This window comes from Mastacembelus armatus, chromosome 21 (assembly GCF_900324485.2).
Source record: "Mastacembelus armatus chromosome 21, fMasArm1.2, whole genome shotgun sequence".
In the NCBI taxonomy this organism is placed as follows: Eukaryota; Metazoa; Chordata; class Actinopteri; order Synbranchiformes; family Mastacembelidae; genus Mastacembelus; species Mastacembelus armatus.
Genome location: NC_046653.1, coordinates 5,335,507 through 5,352,569, shown reverse-complemented (window position 1 = coordinate 5,352,569; position 17,063 = coordinate 5,335,507). Strand labels below are relative to the sequence as shown.

General features: G+C 41.2%; 1 protein-coding gene across 1 annotated transcript in view; it reads right to left on the bottom strand.

Annotated features, from left to right (window-relative positions):
• tfpia (tissue factor pathway inhibitor a) overlaps positions 1 to 17,063 on the bottom strand; it is a 41,665-nt gene that overhangs the window by 10,597 nt on the left and 14,005 nt on the right. The window contains exon 2 of the mRNA XM_026296384.1: positions 10,005 to 10,214. Within this exon, the coding sequence (XP_026152169.1) occupies positions 10,005 to 10,214 (210 nt within the window). The remainder of the gene's footprint in view (positions 1 to 10,004; positions 10,215 to 17,063) is intronic.

Below are 17,063 nucleotides of genomic sequence, written 5' to 3'. Positions count from 1 at the left end.
GTGTGGGGGTTGGGAGAACTGGAACCAATTCCAGCTGATATTAGCAGAAATGGTGTTAGCTAATGGGGTACACCTTGTCTATCACAGGGCTGACACATACCCCTGTACAGTATGTGTTTGGACTGTGCGAGGAAGGCATGGGTCATACAGATCTCATGCTCACAACTTTCTTGCTGCAAGGTAATCACTGCCACCTAAAACTATACCACCCAAATATATAATACAACCCAAACCAAAAATGACTATAATTATTAATTGTAAAAATCATTGATTCATTATCTGTTGATTGAGTAATCACATAATCAACCAATTATTTCCACTCATTAGTGTAGATGCACATTTTCAGATTCCAGATGTCCTCAACAATCTATCAATTTCTACCAGCTCTAATATCATTGAAGTATTTGGACTATTTACTTTTGGGCCCTTTATCCTGTACTTTTTTTAATCGGTATGTTTTTGTGTCTGCACTTCGTGTGAATATAAGTCAAGAGCCAAGGACAAAAAGTACATCTGCCACCCGTCACAGAGAAACTGTTTATGTATCTGACTTCTTCAAGCAGAGCAGTCAAAAGGAAATCAGAACAAAGGAAGAGTATGGGACACAATGGCCAGGTGTCATTAAGCTTTCTGTAAAACATGCAGGCTAGAGAGTAAAAGCCTTTGCTAGGCTGCAGAGAAAAAAATACCCAGACCAAAAGCCAGAAGGTTCCCCATATTGGTGTGTGACCTTTACAAGAACATTGTTAAGCTGTGTGTGGCTGTTGTCACATGTAAGAAACATGAGAAGGTTACTGACTAACTGATAGGTGGAATAATATCAATAATTGTGTCTAAACCAGAAGTTTTAATAGTGTGCATTCTTTGTGAGATTTAAAATGTCACTGATTTGATGCTGCACAGGATGGGTAAAATTACATGCAGTACACAAAAACACATTAGCCCCCAAGAACTGCTTTCTGCAAGTTAGAGGTGTGATGACCTTTTCAAATGCCTCAAACTGTTAAATAAAATCCTTCCTGGAAAAGTCTAGCCTCACATTCTCTTAGTATTGCTACACTGAACCAGTGTTAACAATATAACGTTCTTATATAGAGAAACATGCAATGTTAAATTGGGAGGATTTAGAGCCAAGGTTAAAAAGAACCAAACAGTAAAATGCTATGGTTAAAGAGGAAACAAAAAATATTGATGGGTAGTGATGATCAGTGAAAATGAAAAGACTGTGTCTTTATTCGAAACATCACTATGTCACCTGGCCTTGCTCAATATTTATAATGTGATGGAAAAACTACCAATCTATAGCTCTATCTGACATTTGAAGTTTCCTCCACCACTCTGCTCAGACACACCATTATGCCTCCAGTGCCATCCCTTCCCTCGACTCCATGACACACAATACAAAAGAGAGGGGTCTGCTAGTGCAAGTTAAGGCTTACCTGGCAACCTGCCCTTTATACACCTCCTGTTTCTCCTCACCTGGATTACTGGAGAAGTGTGCCTGTTATGTCTGGCAGGGATCTTTGGAATACAGCTACCGGTGGCTCCTACCGGTAACCCCCGACTCTTAGGTGCCACTTCCATGTCACCGATCAGCCCAGCATTAGAAGCTGGGCTGGAGAATTTGCTGCAGCCTTAGTTAATTCTTCAATTTATTCCATGAATACCCTTGTCCCCTCTCTCTGCCCTGAGGGTTTTATTTCATTCTTTGACTCCACTTGCTCTGCTTTCTTAGATTCTATTGCCTCTTTGAAGGGCAGATCTTCTAAGCCTAAACCAGAACCTTGGCAACGTTGTAGACAGGCCAAGTGCAAGTGGAAGAAGACAAGCTACAGATCTCTGGTGCTCTGAAGGACTGATTAGCAGAATATTAGAATGCTGTAAAAGCTGCTCAGTGTTTATCCAGGACCATTGCTAACACCTGTCATTGCACGAGTGTACTTTTTAAAACCATAGACTCTATTGTTAATCCTTGCAGTAATGCCCAAACTAATGCAACAACAAGTAGCTACACGTAGACAGGCTACAATTCACTTTACAACTGAGATAAGAGCTGATCCCAGCCATTCTGCCATTTCTGACCAGTTTGAACCTGTCTCCCTCACTCTTCTCACTAAATTCCTAGTACTGTCCTTTAGATACAGTTCCTGCTAAATTGCTAAAGGACACCTTTTTATCAATAGTTGCCTCACCTCAGGCTGTGTCCCAGATGCCTTCAAACATGCTATGGTCACACCACTTCTCAAAACACCTCAACCTCAGGGAATTGTTGGGTTTTTAGTTTTAGTTTTTGTAAAGTGCCTTGAGATGATTTGTATTGTGATTTGGCGCTATACAAATAAAATTGAATTGAATTGAATTGAACTTGATTCCTCTGTCTTATCCAACTTCAGACCTATATCTTATCTGCCATTCCTCTTTAAAGGACTATATTCTCACAAGTACAGTCCTTTTTCCAAGATAATCATATCTTTGAAAAATTTCGATCTGGTTTTAGAGCACGTCATAGCACTGAGTCTGCCATGTTAAGAGTTTACAACAACATACTCTTATCTGTCGATGCAACCACTTCTGTGTTATTGATATTGTTGGACCTCACAGCGCCTTTTGATACAGTTCTTGTCTCCCATTTAGCTCAGACAGTAGTTATTCAGGGCACTGCCCTCAAATGGTTCCAATCGTACCTAGCTGATAGAACTTTTTTTGTCCTGATTGGTCACATCATGTTGTCTTTTACCTCCTCTTACGTGCTGCAGGGTTCTACTCTTGGGCCTCTTCTATTTTCATCATACATTCACCCTCTCCGGTCAATATTTAAGCAGTACAACCCCTCCTTCCACTATTGTGCTGATGACCTACAAATATACCTGCCGCTGAAGCCTAACGGAGGTCACTACAGCCACTGTGTGATTGTCTAAAAGACATCAAACTTTGGCAGTCACAAACCTTTCTACATTTAAATGAAAGTAAAACTAAGTGCATCATATTTGGTGCCACAGCCATGCAAGGATTTGTCTCTATAATCAAACTCAGATTTAGGGGTTTTTGCATCATATTTGACCAACATATAAACTCTGTAGTCAAAGCGAGTTTCTTTCAGCTTCGCTTGTTAGCTGAAGTAAAGCCTTTTCTTTCTTGCAGCGACCTTGAGCAATTCATGCTTTTATCAGTTCCACGTTTTATTACCATAATGCTCTCTATGTTGGTGTTAATCAACTGATCCAAAACGCTGCTGCTTATCTTTTAACTAATACCTCCAAGTGTGATTATACCACTCTCATCCTCTACTCTTTTCATTGGCTCCCATGACATTTTAGAATTGATTTAAAAATTTTTTTTTTAAAGCACTCCATGCCCTAGCCCCACCTTATTTAATTGATCTTTTAACCTCCCATATTATGGCAGACCACTCTAATTATCTGTTCAACTTTTTCTGGAAGTTCCAGGGTCGAGATGCAGACGGACAGGTGATCGTACCTTTGCTGTCGTTGCACCCATGCTGCGGAACTCTGCCTGTTGACATTCGCTCTGTTACTTCTTTTAAATCTAAACTGAAGACTTATTATTCACTTATTACTTACAAGTTATTTGTAGTGAGTTGACAGGTTTTATTCTCTATAATTTTACTGTTTGTTCTATTCCACACATTCATATTCTCTATGTATAGTTTTCTTTCCATTTTTATCTTTCCTGTTGTATATTCTTTTTCTCTGCTGTATACAGTGCTTCAGTCAACCTATAGTTGTATAGTTTGAGTGTTATATAAATAAATTTTGACTGATTGACTACTACGACTGGTCGGTTTGCCATTATATATTGGCACATTTTGGAGGGAAATAATGCTTTCCACTAGATTTTTTATTCCATGAGTTTGTTGTGGTGCAGTAGCTGGGCCAACGAAGTTTGAGCAATTTAATATATTTAATATTTATTGCTAATGGGCAATAAGAACAACTACAATGTACAACTACAGAAAGACACTGACAAATTTGAAACAGGAAGATTTAATAGATTTAATACTAAACATGTAAACGATAGCAACAAACAAAATATATAATATACACCATACATAATATGTACAAAATATATGTGTCCAATAATTGCAGGATGGAATTGGGAAAAAGTTTATTTCTTTCCACTGTAGCATTGACTTTGGTTTAATAGCCAAAGTCGCCACCTGGCACTGCAAAAATACATACACACATAGATGTGTGATTTAATTTAGATAAAAGCAGCAACTACAAGGTGATATGCTGTGCTGTAACATGCTGTTTTTTGTTCAACCAAGAACCAATAAATGCCAACACAACTGTGTATGTTTTATAGCTTTGTAGTTCAATGTCATTTTCTTTATGATCAAAAAGCAGTTTCTTACTTCCTCATGAGTAAGACTTCACACACACTCTGCAAACATGTGACCTTCATTTCTGTCCAAGCACTTTTTTCATGTCAACTTTGGATCAGCTGGGGCTAAAACCTCCACACCTCCAGATTTGTCTTTACAGTGCAGATTAGTCTGTATGATGACTGATGGAGGCATTTACTGTGTATAAGGCAATGATTGCAGATTACAAATTCATAAATGATCCTCTTGTCTAATTAATGTATCTTACAGCATGCGAGAAGAGGAAGGTCACTATTTGCCACTGGGAGAAAGAACTTTGTCATATTACAGAATAACACATAATCTAAACACCTCGATTTATTAAAGGTGTACTGTTTGCCTGCTGTAGATGTAAGAGAAGAAGGTGTTCCTCTAGTTTTATTAAGTTTCCTTTTTGTCATGATTCCTTTTTGGACTTCCCGCTGAGGACTTTTATTTTGTTTTCAGTTCCTGTTTCCCCCTCTTGTGTTCCTCACCTGTGCCCTGGTGATTCCAGGAGGAAGAAATAAAACTCTTTTTTGTGTCCTGCATTTGGGTCCTACGCCTCTCCTTCTCCATCACACCACCGCCACTTAACAGAATGCTTCCATCAAAAATGAACCCAGCGGACACCACCAAGGAGGACCAACTGATCACCAGTCTCCTGGACATCCTGGATACCATCATACGTAACGCCGAGGGAGACCGGGAGATCCTGGACTTTTGCACCGCGCTGCAGAAAAAGTTTGCAGATCCAGCCGGCTATGTGACTGAGCAAAGGGCAGACCAGATGCCAGCCCTCTTGCTTCGGTCTGCTCAGTGTTGGGAGACTGCCAGTTTTTCTAGTTTCCCATCGAGGCTTCCCCCCTGGCTTCACCACCGCCAGCTCTCCTGGTTTCCCCGGGCCAAGGCGAGTGGCGTCTTGGTCCGGACCTTTTCTCCGGATTGGGACGCCGTTCACCTCGGTCCGGTCCGAGCTACGCTCCTTCCTCGGACCAGGACACCTCTCACCTCGGTCCAGTCTCCTTACCTCCTGAGTTTTCTGTCCCTCAGCCTGAGTCGTCACTCTCTCAGCCTGAGTTCTAACTCCCTCAGCTTGGGTCCTCTGTCTTGCAGCATCGCCACTGACGGTGGTGCCGTCAGAGAGGGGTAGCCATATCTCCGGTCCTGCAACCACAGCCCAGAGCCACCTTCTTGCCGCCCGAGCCTCCAGCACCGCAGCAGCCCGAGTGCTCATAGCCCCAGCAGCCCGAGCCTCCAGAGCCCCAGTAGCCCGAGCCTCCAGCGCCACAGCCGCAGCCTGAGCCTCCAGTGCTGCAACAGCAAAAACCTCCTGTCCTGCAGCCTCGATGACAACAGCATTGCTGCCATCCAAAGAAGCAGATTCCTCAGCGTGCCGATGCTGAGGTTCCTCCCTCTCAGCCGTATGAACCTCAGTGCGGGTTCCACCCAGGTTTCCAGAGCCTTGGTGCGCTGACGACAGTGTCCACACCGAGGCTCCAGTCGTGCTTCCATCCTCAGTGTGCCTACGACACCGTACCCGCTGAGGTTCCTCTCTAGCTTTCCAAACCTCAGTGTGCCGACAACAGCGTCCCTGCCAAGGTTTGTTCTCAGCTGCATCAGCCTTGGTGTACCGATGATCGCGTCCCCGCCAAGGCTCCTCTTCAGTATCTGTTTCCCATTGGTCCAAAGCAGACGTCCCAGATGAGCCTCTGCCTCTCCATCCACAGCTGGACAAGCCTCTGCCTCCCAAGCCACTGCCAGATAAGCACTCATGGTTCCGGCCCAAGAAGCCAGAATCCCTGCTGTCGCCTCGGTCAAAGTCTCCAGAGCTGCAGCAACCCAAATCTCTAGAGCTGCAGCATCTAGAGTCTCCAGTGCTGCCGCCTTGGCTAGAGTCTCCAGTGCCACAGCCAGAATCACCGGACCCATCACCAGGATCATCTGCCTTGCAGCCTCGACAACGGCGTCGCTGTCGCTCCAAGAGACAAACTTCCGAACCTCAGTGCGCCAATGACAGCCCTGCTGTCAGAACCTCAGTGTGCCGATGACAGCATCCGTGCTGAGGGTCCACACAGGAGTCCAGAACCTCAGTGCACTGACAACAGTGTCCCTGTTGAAGTTCCAGTCCTGCTTCCAGAGCTTCAGTGCGCCGATGACAGCATCCCCACTGAGGTTCCCTTTCAGTCTCTGGCCAGCCTTTCACCTGAGTTTCACCAGTCTGCACTTCACCAGTCTCCATTCAGCGCCCTTCAGCCAGAGGTCAGCACCCTTTAGCCAGAGGCCAGCGCTCTCCAGCCTCAATCCTGCGCTCTCCAGCTTCAGCCCAGCTCTCTCAGGCTAGAGGTTAGTGCCCAGCCGGAGTCCCTCAGCACTGCCCAGCTGGAGTCCACAACTAGACCTTCGCCTGAGTTCGTAGCCAGACCTTCCCCCCAGACCCTTGCCTCCTTGAAGGGTCATTCTCCAGAGCGGTCCCGGGCTCCAGGCCTTCCCAGAGGCCCTTTTCCCAAGAGGCCCCGGATTTCAGTCCGCTCAAGCAGCCGTCCTCTCGACTGGTCCAGAACCCACACCTGCCTGAGATGCCATCCTCCCAAACAGCCTCAGACCTACACTCGCCTCAGGGGCCGTTCTGCAGAACAGGCCCAAGTCTCTACTCGTCTGAAAGGCCGTCCTCCTGAGCGGTCCCAGAACTTTTGGGGCCTGAGGGGCCAACCTCCAGAGCAACCCCAGACACTCGACTACCCAAGGGGTTGCCCTCTCGGTCTGCACTGCCTTCAATGGCCTCCAAGTTCCCTTCCTCCTACCCAGTTCTCGTAGCAGGACTTCTTTATGGCCGTCTGGGAGCCGACACTTGTTGGCTTCATGTTTGTTAGTCTACCTCAGTTTCACCTGTGTTCAATCCGCCTTTTGTTCTTGCTCCCTTTATATACATCCTGCTTTCCTTTGTGTTTTGTGGGAGCATTAACTTATGTACCCCGTTGAGTCTTTTAGTTGTATTTTCCCTGTGCCCTGGTGATTCCAGGATGAAGAAATAAAACTGTTTTTGTGTGCATTTCGGTCCTATGCCTCTCCTTCTCCAGCACACCACCGCCACTTAACACTTTTGTGGACAACTGTTGTATTTCAGACACATTATTTCATTGACTTTTGATCAAAGTACTTTTCTGCAGCTTTGATTGCTTTTTAAGACTTGAGTTTCATGATACATTACTGACATCCTACTTATCATGATGACATGATGTATTCCTGCACTGTTAAGTCTTAGCATGCATCAACATGCTCTTAACAAGCACAGGGAAAACACAGCAAGGCTCAGTCAATGTGTTGTTTTTTTTAGTCATATTCATGTACACTTGCTGACACTTACTTTTAATCCTCTGTTCTTTTGCATTGTTAAAAACATCAAATTTCACTCTTGTTTAATCCATGATTTAATGTCATTTATTTTTTTTTCAGTGTGTCTCCCTTATTTCAGGCACACCACATCACAGAAAAACCTTCCACAACTGTCACATAGCATGCTTGAACTTGCAGCAATCATCTCATCATTCTCATTCTTCATCATGTGAAGAAGACAGCTATAGCAATGATGGTGGCTGTGTACGAGGGAACAAATGCCTGTATTATGATGACAGCTGGTGCAAAAAACCTGCCGCAAAGAAGTCTGTTTTTGGTTCTGAGTGGCTCAACTCAACCAAATATATATAATATACATCTATATATATACTTAAAATACAAAATTTAAAATTTACAAATCACCAACTAAACTGTAACATAGGTGCATATTATAACTGTAATCCAATTATGTGGGAACCAGCATATCAACTGCAGCCATTTAAGATGGTGTGAGAAAAAGATAAAACTGGTAATAGATATTGAGATATTTTGAACTCAGAACTAACTGGGGAATGCTGCAATACAGAAACTCAACTGGAATACAGGAGGATTTATTCAATGTTTATTATTTTTATTCAACTTAAAAAACACCCATAATTAGAATATTTCATAGCAGGTCTTAGTTGAGTGCACCCCACACTCTCTATAAACACGGATAAATACTAACAAATAGATATACTAACACATAGAATACAGTGCCTGCACACACTAGTGATGTGAAACATGTAAACTCCACTGTATTACTGATTGCTATACTTGTAAACTTGGTTTTATTTTATCTAACTGCATAATGAGATATTATTAGTGTCTGTCATGAAGGGACTGCCACGTTTATATGTGAGTGAGAGTTGTGGATGTAAACAGACTCCTCTTACCCTGGGTTTAAAACAACTAAACTGGCTGGTTTAGCAATGGTGACATATAAATACTATAAGCGCTGTGCTTAACTATGATGATTCAGCTTGGCCCCCCTCAACATTAGTTACCATAGTTATGCAGATGGTATGCAGATTTTTTTTTCATGAACATCCTAATCAACAGCATGAATGAATGTAAAAAGGTGTATAGGAAGCAAAGTAGCTGTGGAAGTTTACAGACACTTGCTCTGAAAGTACTTTGAGTCAAAGTTGTTAAAAACCTGTGAGTACGTATGGGTATTGAACTTCAAGCTTCACTATGGTAGCCTTTTACCAATAATGCAATATCTCTAAAGTCAGAGACTTTCAGTCCTGGTCTGACTCTGAGAAAATCATGCATGCACTTGTCAGGAACAGGTCAGACTTTTGCAACTCCCTGTTTATGGGTTTTTCAACAGAAACAATTCATAGATTGCAATTTACTCAGAACACTGTTGCAGAAGTTCTAGTTATGACAGAAATGTCGGACCACATTACTTCGGTTACCAAAGCCCTGCACTGGCTACCTGTAGCTATCACAAAACAATTTAAAAGCTTTCTCCACATATAAAACGTCCTTATTGGTCTGGCTCTATTGTACTCTTCAGACATGCTCTTAGTGTTCAAACCCAGCAGATATCTCAGATGTGCCCACAAAGTTCTGTCCAATAACAATTAGCATTTATACTCCTAATGAATGAAAGAGTTTGTCTGCTAATCTTAGACTTGCTACAACACCATATGCTTTTACAAGCCAACCAAAATTATTTTCATTTAGTTTAACATTCTCTTGAAAGCATTTACTTGGGCCTTAGTATTGTTGTTCTGTATATAAAACTAGTAACTAACTAAACTAGCAAATGGAGAGTTTATAATGATCCTATTTTTAGTCACTGTGCTATGTTATTGCACTCCACACATTTACCATCTGTTGAGGTTGAGATGCAATTAATTCAGTTTCAATAATACAATTCTGGCCACCTCTCTTAAAAGAAGTCATTTTTTATTAAGCAGATGCTGCAAGGAAAACAACTCAGAATGAATGTGTTGGCAGTTTTCCATTTAAGCCCCAAACTAAGCAAACAACACTGTAATAGGATTTTATGGCTAAGAAGGCAATAAAGGCTAATGAGGAACAACTTTCCTTGTTTTTTTGAAAACAAAATAAATTAGTTGATAAGAGATGAGTTGATAACAACATAACAAAGCAAAGTACATTACATTCTTGTCCTGTGTATGGTGATTATCTATATTCTTTTGTGTCAGTGATTGTCATGTCTGTGTTCAACAGGTATCAAGGTGAATCTGTGAAAACATATTGAAAACTGCAGTCAAATGGTGAGACTCACCTGAGACAACACATGTTTCCTCACATGCTTCCAAAGTCTCAAAATTGTTGGCGTTTCCCCCACAGCCTCCATATTCAAACATCTCACAATTTCCTGTGTCGACATTGAAGAAGAATCTCTCCTTAATGGCCTTGCAAGGACCTGGCTCGTCTTTTAGGGCGCAAAAGTCATTGAAGATGAAGAGCTCGGGCTGTACTCCATCTGGTGGGGCTGAGGAGAAAGACAACTTTTAGCACTCTGCCTCTTGTGGCACTCTGTGTAAAGCATTTTTTACAGGGGAAGAAATTAGGTCACAGCATCAAACTGTAACCTCAGGCTTTAAGATAAGGTAAAGTTGCATGCTAGTATAATTTCAGAAACACTTTGGTGCAAATAGCTTGACAGCTCACTGTCTTCAGACACTGGGTTGCAGAGGGAGGCTGCGTGGAGGATTTGTTAACTTCAGAGAATGGTGAGCTGTGTGACCTAACTGAATATGTAGACTGAAGGATTTAAAATATGCACATCAGAGAAATCGGAAAAGCCCCCATATGTATGTTTAATATTTTTACAGTTCTATAGGTATTTTATTGCTCTTGCAGTGAAAATAAGGATCCATCAGGGAGCAGCTAAATCTCGCCTGTACATAAAAGCAGATCAAGGCAGGTGGCAGCTGGGAGGAGAAGAGTGAGAGAAAGCAGTGGAAATTTCACAGCATGCAGCACACAGCAATAGTGTGCAGCGCATAAAGCAGTATCCTATATTATAAGATCGAGGGACTAGCATGTCTGATCACTGGTAGTATATACTGGTACTATGGTTACATTATTCAGAACTGTCAAGATCAAATAAAATTGTGAACTCTGCACTGACATACTGTATTTTTTTTCTTTCATTATCACTTATAAAGTTTGAAGCTGAGTTTGTCTGATTCAGCAAACAGGTGATCCTTTGAGCTCTAGAAAATCACTGTTGTGAATGTTAAATCATTATCTCAGTGTACTGCTGAGAAATGACTACCTCTGCCCACATCCCTGCTGTTTTTAGGTCACATCTCCGTTATGCCTGCCCGTAGCGATGCAGTTACTTCAAAAGCCACTGAGAGGAGAGGGATCAGCAGATTGTCAAAACCTGTGTTCAAAAATGTCTTTCTCCATTGCACATACTAACACATACTATCAATAACGATAATATTGTTACACGAGTTCCCATTTTCAAACTCAATTCATTTTTACAATATCAGCACAGAATGACAATTAGTGAAATCAAAGGGCAGAAGAAAGTGAAAGGTGCACTGTTTCACAACTATCTCAAAACTAGTTTGACATTTATGTATTGCAATTTCTTGTTTCTCCACCAACATATCCATACTGGTACCTACCCTGAGAACAGTGTCTTCATGAAGCTAATATCTAACTGTAGCACTTTGTGTTTAGTGCTATCATAAGTAGTTTAATCATCCTTCAACTATACTTTTCTGTGAGACTGGAAAACAAACATTAAATTTTCACTCCTGTAAAGTACAGTTTTTTCAAAACCCACCTTCTAATGGGAACCACCCTGCCCTGTCCTATCAGCACAGCAAGCAAACCGAGCCTCTGCTAGAGAAGGTAATGAGGGCAGCATCCACCTCTATAATCTGTCCTCCTCCAAATAGTCTTTCCTTCCACCTGACCTGTAGCATTGCAATTTCATGTTAGAGGTGGGGCGTGGGCAATGGGGGCGTATCTACAGAAGCTAATGGTGTTTCCTATTTACAGCGCAATCTTGTTGTCGAGGCTGATAAGCAGCAGTAGATTGGGTTGTCCAGCAGGTTAAAAATTACACACAGATGATATGGGTCTCCCAAACTCATTTTGGCTATGTAAAAACACCTCATTACAGTGGTGTAGCACAAAAATCTTGGGAACTGTGCATATGCACCCGAATTGTGCCCTCTGTCCTTTATATTGCATTCACTGTCACAGTCAACACATTTATTGTGAAGTGTCTGTAATGGATTGTTAAAAAGTCTGAAAGACATCTTAGGTGGGGATTATACCATAAGCATGAGACAATGGTGGAAAGCCCTTCTACACTGGCCCCTAACCCAAGGAAGGATTAATGCATTATTGTATTTCATAACAAAAGACCACTGAAAAACACTGATGTACTATACTGTGACCAAATGTTAAAACTAAAAGAATGAACAGCATCAACTTGGTTTCTTCCTGTTGTTGGTCCCCAACACTCTTACAGGCTGATACTTGCTAGAAAATGACATACATGAAGTATAATCAATGAATCCTGCATTGTTTAGTTTGCAGACTATAAATTCTGTAATACTGGGTACTGAGTTAAAAAATATCCTATTAAAAAAGAAACCAATAAAAAAGAAAGATTTGCACCCTGGGCAGTGCAGTGAATTAGTGGTTTGCACTGTTGCCTCACAGCAAGACGGGTCCTGGTTTGAAACCCATCAGGGACCTTTCTGTGTGGCGTTTGCATGTTCTCCTTGTGGTTGCGTGTGGTTGCGTTTTCTCCAGGTGACATGTCTGTCAGGTTGATTGGTGACTCTAAATTGCCCATAGGAGTGAGTGTGAGTGTGTGAGGTTGTTTGTCTCTATGTGGCCCTGTGATGGACTGGTGACCTGTCCAGGGTGTACCCCTGCCTTTCACCCAAAGAGAGCTGGGATAGGCTCCAGCAGATCCCTGGGACTGTAAATAGGAATAAGCAGGTATAGATGATGGATGGATGGATGGATGGATGGATGGATGGATGGATGGATGGATGGATGGATGGATGGTTGGATTTGCACTTTGAGACGGTTCTAAATACAAACAACTTTTTCAAGCAATCCAAATCCACATAAAGCTCTGGATCTGTCATCAGGAATCCTCCACTGTTGAACAGCAGGTAAATAAATAGTCCTCCTCACACAATGATTAGCAAAGCCTTCCAACAAGCAAAGTCACCCAACAAATTCACCCACCTTTCAAAAATATGGACCACGCTGAATAGGAAAATAGATTTTAGATGATTGAAATTTCCACTGTCAGCTAAGTACTGCTGACTTGGCCAAGTTTTTCTCTCTTTCTCTGTCTCTCTCTCTCTCTCTCTCTCTCTCTCTCTCTCTCTCTGTCACACACACACAGAAACACATATATTTATATTTCTTTGTGAGAAATTAACATTAACCGTAACCACCATGACTAAATGCCTAATTTCAGTCATGACCCTAATCCTAACTTAACCTAAAGCCAATTCTTACCCCTAACCAAGAGTTAATCCTCAAACAGGAGTCTGAAAATATGAGCACCAGTCAAAATGTCCTCACTCTGACAGAACCCTGCTTAAAATGGTCCTCGCAACACAGGCAATACAAGTACACACAAACACAGACATTTGGATAAAGATCAGAGTTGCTCAACATATACACTATGCCAAGCACCTCTATGATTCCCAATCTGGGCAAGTTCACTCTGAGGCCCAGTCCCAGCTTGTTTAGTGTACCAGAAGATTATCTGGCATCTTCATTTCTAGGTCCTTCAGCAGAGGAGGCTTAAACACCAACCTTGCAGCAGCCATGGAGTAGCAAACAATAAGAAGCAGCCCACTACTGAAGACACGGTGAAAGACCAAAGAGCACACACAGTAATCAGGATGACAGTACATGATATACCAAATAGATAAATAAATAAATAGGATGTGAGGCAGATGGAAGGGAGTAGAAAGGAGTTTGAACTATGTCGACAGCTTCCAGTAGTTTTCATGTGTAGCTCCAACAGGATAATGTGTCTATGCTCTCTTAAGGATGTCCCTCTTAACATTCTCATGTTCTGTCATTGTAAAAGAAATGGTCATTAAACTGACCATGTGGAAAAAAAAAACAAACAAACATGTTCAGAGTAGCAACAAAAGGAACAATAAGCAGTGGATGGCAAGAGTACATTCTGTGTTCATTACTAGAAAATTGAAAACATCAGTTTTTATGATCTAACTCTAATTTATAGATGATTCCCTAAAGTGCTGAGCTATTTAGTGAGTCTGATTATGTACTAATATAACACAGCACAATAACAGCACTTATTACAATAGTAGAACAGAAATCAATGGGGCTTTTTGTTTTCCATCCTCCTAAAGATTAAAGTTGAAACTAGCATTCCCAAACCAAAAAAGATGATGCTCCAATTCTCTATATTTGTGCAAAAAATATTCTAAATGGAATTTGGGAGCATATGGATGCTCCTCTTGGTAAAATTGTTGTATAATGACAAGCTGTGAAATGCAAATGTGCACCCATTACCACTGAATTATGGCCTTTAAAAGTCTACCGGGCTCCACTTTAAATTCTTTCCTAAATGTATCTGTAAAAGCACAATGCACTGAAGTTTTAGTCAAACTTATGGCAAAGTATCAAATACAGCTGGCAATCAAAGGTCTAAGGATAGATGGAGGTTCTATATGCCTACTAAAAAGGTTAAAGATGTAAAAAAAACAAAAAAACAAAATGACCTCACATCACAATTTAAGGTGAACTCAATGCATGCAATGCATTTATAAATAGTCAAGTTAGTCACTGCTGTTGGGCTCATTTCTGTAGTGACTCATTTTGCTAAGTGGTTAATGAAGCTAAGAGTACAAATTCCATTAAACAAGTGTGATGTTGGATTGCAACACTCAGTTTATTGCAGTACACCATAGTATATGTGTGGTTTTGAAGAAACCAAGAAGAGTGACTCAACAGACTCAGTGTAGATTGGCCTACATCATACGAATGGCTGTCAGAGTTTATCAGAGCCAAGCCCTGAGGCCAGACGACAAAACGCTGAGTGTGAGTCACAGCCTGTGCCAGGGTTTATCATTAGAGAAAGAGCAAAAAATACAATATGTATTTCTGCATTTTTGTATATGTGTACTCGAGCGCATTTAAAACACACATTTCTCTTTGTGTATACTATATGTTTCAGTGTTATACTATTTTCAAAAGCACAGAAGGAGCTAAAAATATATTAGTGAAAAAAAAAAACTTCTTTTGCTATTGGTGTTTGAAAAAATGGGGTTGTATTTGCCTCAAGGGCTATATATGTCTTCAAAACAATAGGATTTTTCCTTTTTTGTTTTAGCTATTTTGTTTTTGTTTTTTTACTTTACTTTAAAAGGATCTTGCATCATGAGTCATTTGCATCCTTAATGTTGCTATGCTGACTAGTTCCAAACTGTTCCAGGTCTGCTACAAGTAGACAGCAGCAAAAGTGACCAGCCAGTCTGCCCGTCCATGTCACTTGTTTAGCTACAGCGGAGGAAATACACAGCTTCCTAAGTAGAAGGAAGCGACTCCTAACATACACACCACATATAAGGCCACAGAGGATGTATGAGAAATGTTAGCTGTCAGAAAATGTCACCTTGCCCCGAGAACAACTGTTTCCAAGAGCCTGGCCGGACAGTGTGCCGAGTATGTGATTGACACAACAGAGCTCCAGAGAGGTAGCAACTCACCAATCGGTTTGCCAAATCTATCTCAGGTAAATCTCCATTCTCTGAACACAGTTATAGTAAGTATCAGGTTATGTTTATTCAGAAACAGTTTGTAAGATGTGTTGTCCATGACGGTTTAAACATATATTGTGAGTATTTTAAGTTTTTGAGTGTTTTGAGCCACAAGAGTGCAGAGCACACTTCCAATATGCTGGTACTGAATAAAACTTAATCTGCATCAAAGCTGTTAAACTGTTGGCTACATAAGGCTGATCAATGTATTTTACATGACTTATAGTAAGATATTTGTGTTGATGCTGTATATGTGTTATTTTTGTACAATAAAAACTCATATATGTTGTGTTATGACAGTAGTAAATATAAGAGATAACCAATCAAAGAATAAAAAAAAAAAAGCAAAACAATTTTTAACATTAACAGGCACGAAAAGTTATGCAACCTAACCAAACAGCAGCAGCTAATGTAAAATGCTACCAAGCACCAAGTCTTCTGTAACCATTTTTCTCCTTTGACTAAAATATGAATACTTCTTCATTCCTATTAATTCAGATTTTGGTGGGGAAAATGAAAAGGCATTTATCATCACCAGTGTTTTCGGATCATATGATATGAAAAGATCATCACTGTTACTAGCCACTTCACTACACATCAATCAACTAACTGAACAAAGAAAACAGGATTGTTTGTTTTCAGTGGGTAATTTAGTGGTTCAGTGTTGTAAAGTGTTTTATTACTTGTGCCAACATATTGTGAAACATATTGGTTTCACTTTAAATTTGCTTGTCAAATTGGATGAAATTCAGGAAGAGCAGAACTTCTTTCATAACACCTGAAGACAGATAGATAATGTTGCATGACTCCAGCACAGCAACAGCAACAGCAACAAAAAGTAATGGACCAGCTCAAGAGGGGTTATTGGGAAACTAAAAAGAAACAATGGCAGAAAGGTAGATCATTTCAAATCCTCATTAAAACAACCTTGGTCTTTGTACTGCTGTAAAAAGATGTCCTCATTTCTGCAGAAACCGCTCCTACACTTCCTATGGTGCTTCACAATGGAAGAACAAAGTGGACTGCAAGCACCTTCCACAGCATTTTTTCCAGCAGATCAAAGGAATCCCAAAGTAACATGGACACGTTCATGTCTCCAGGAGGAATCTGTTTCCATTTCTATGAACAATAAAAGCTTTGAGCGTGCTCATTGTGTGGTCTGGGAACAGATGGGGGGGTACCCTGAAGCCTGAGAGAGTAGTGAATTTACTCATGTTTGGATAGCAACAAGCCTGGTCCTGTATGCTGAGTAGACAGAGCATGACACAACCTCTGCCAGGATTGGTGGTGTGAAGGTTGCTGGAGTTACCCATGTACAAAAACTTGGCACTGATGTCACAGCCACACACCGTAAAAGAAACAATATCCATTCCCAGAAGGTTATCTTACAAAAGGTGCATGACATTATTTTATGTATTTTATCTGGTGCTGCTCAAAAGTTTATTATGCTGTCTCCTCTGCTCTAACTAGTATCACTACAGGGAAACCTTCTTAATTATCCAAAAGGCTTGTGAGACCAATGCATTTTTAATCAGAGTCTGTGTTGG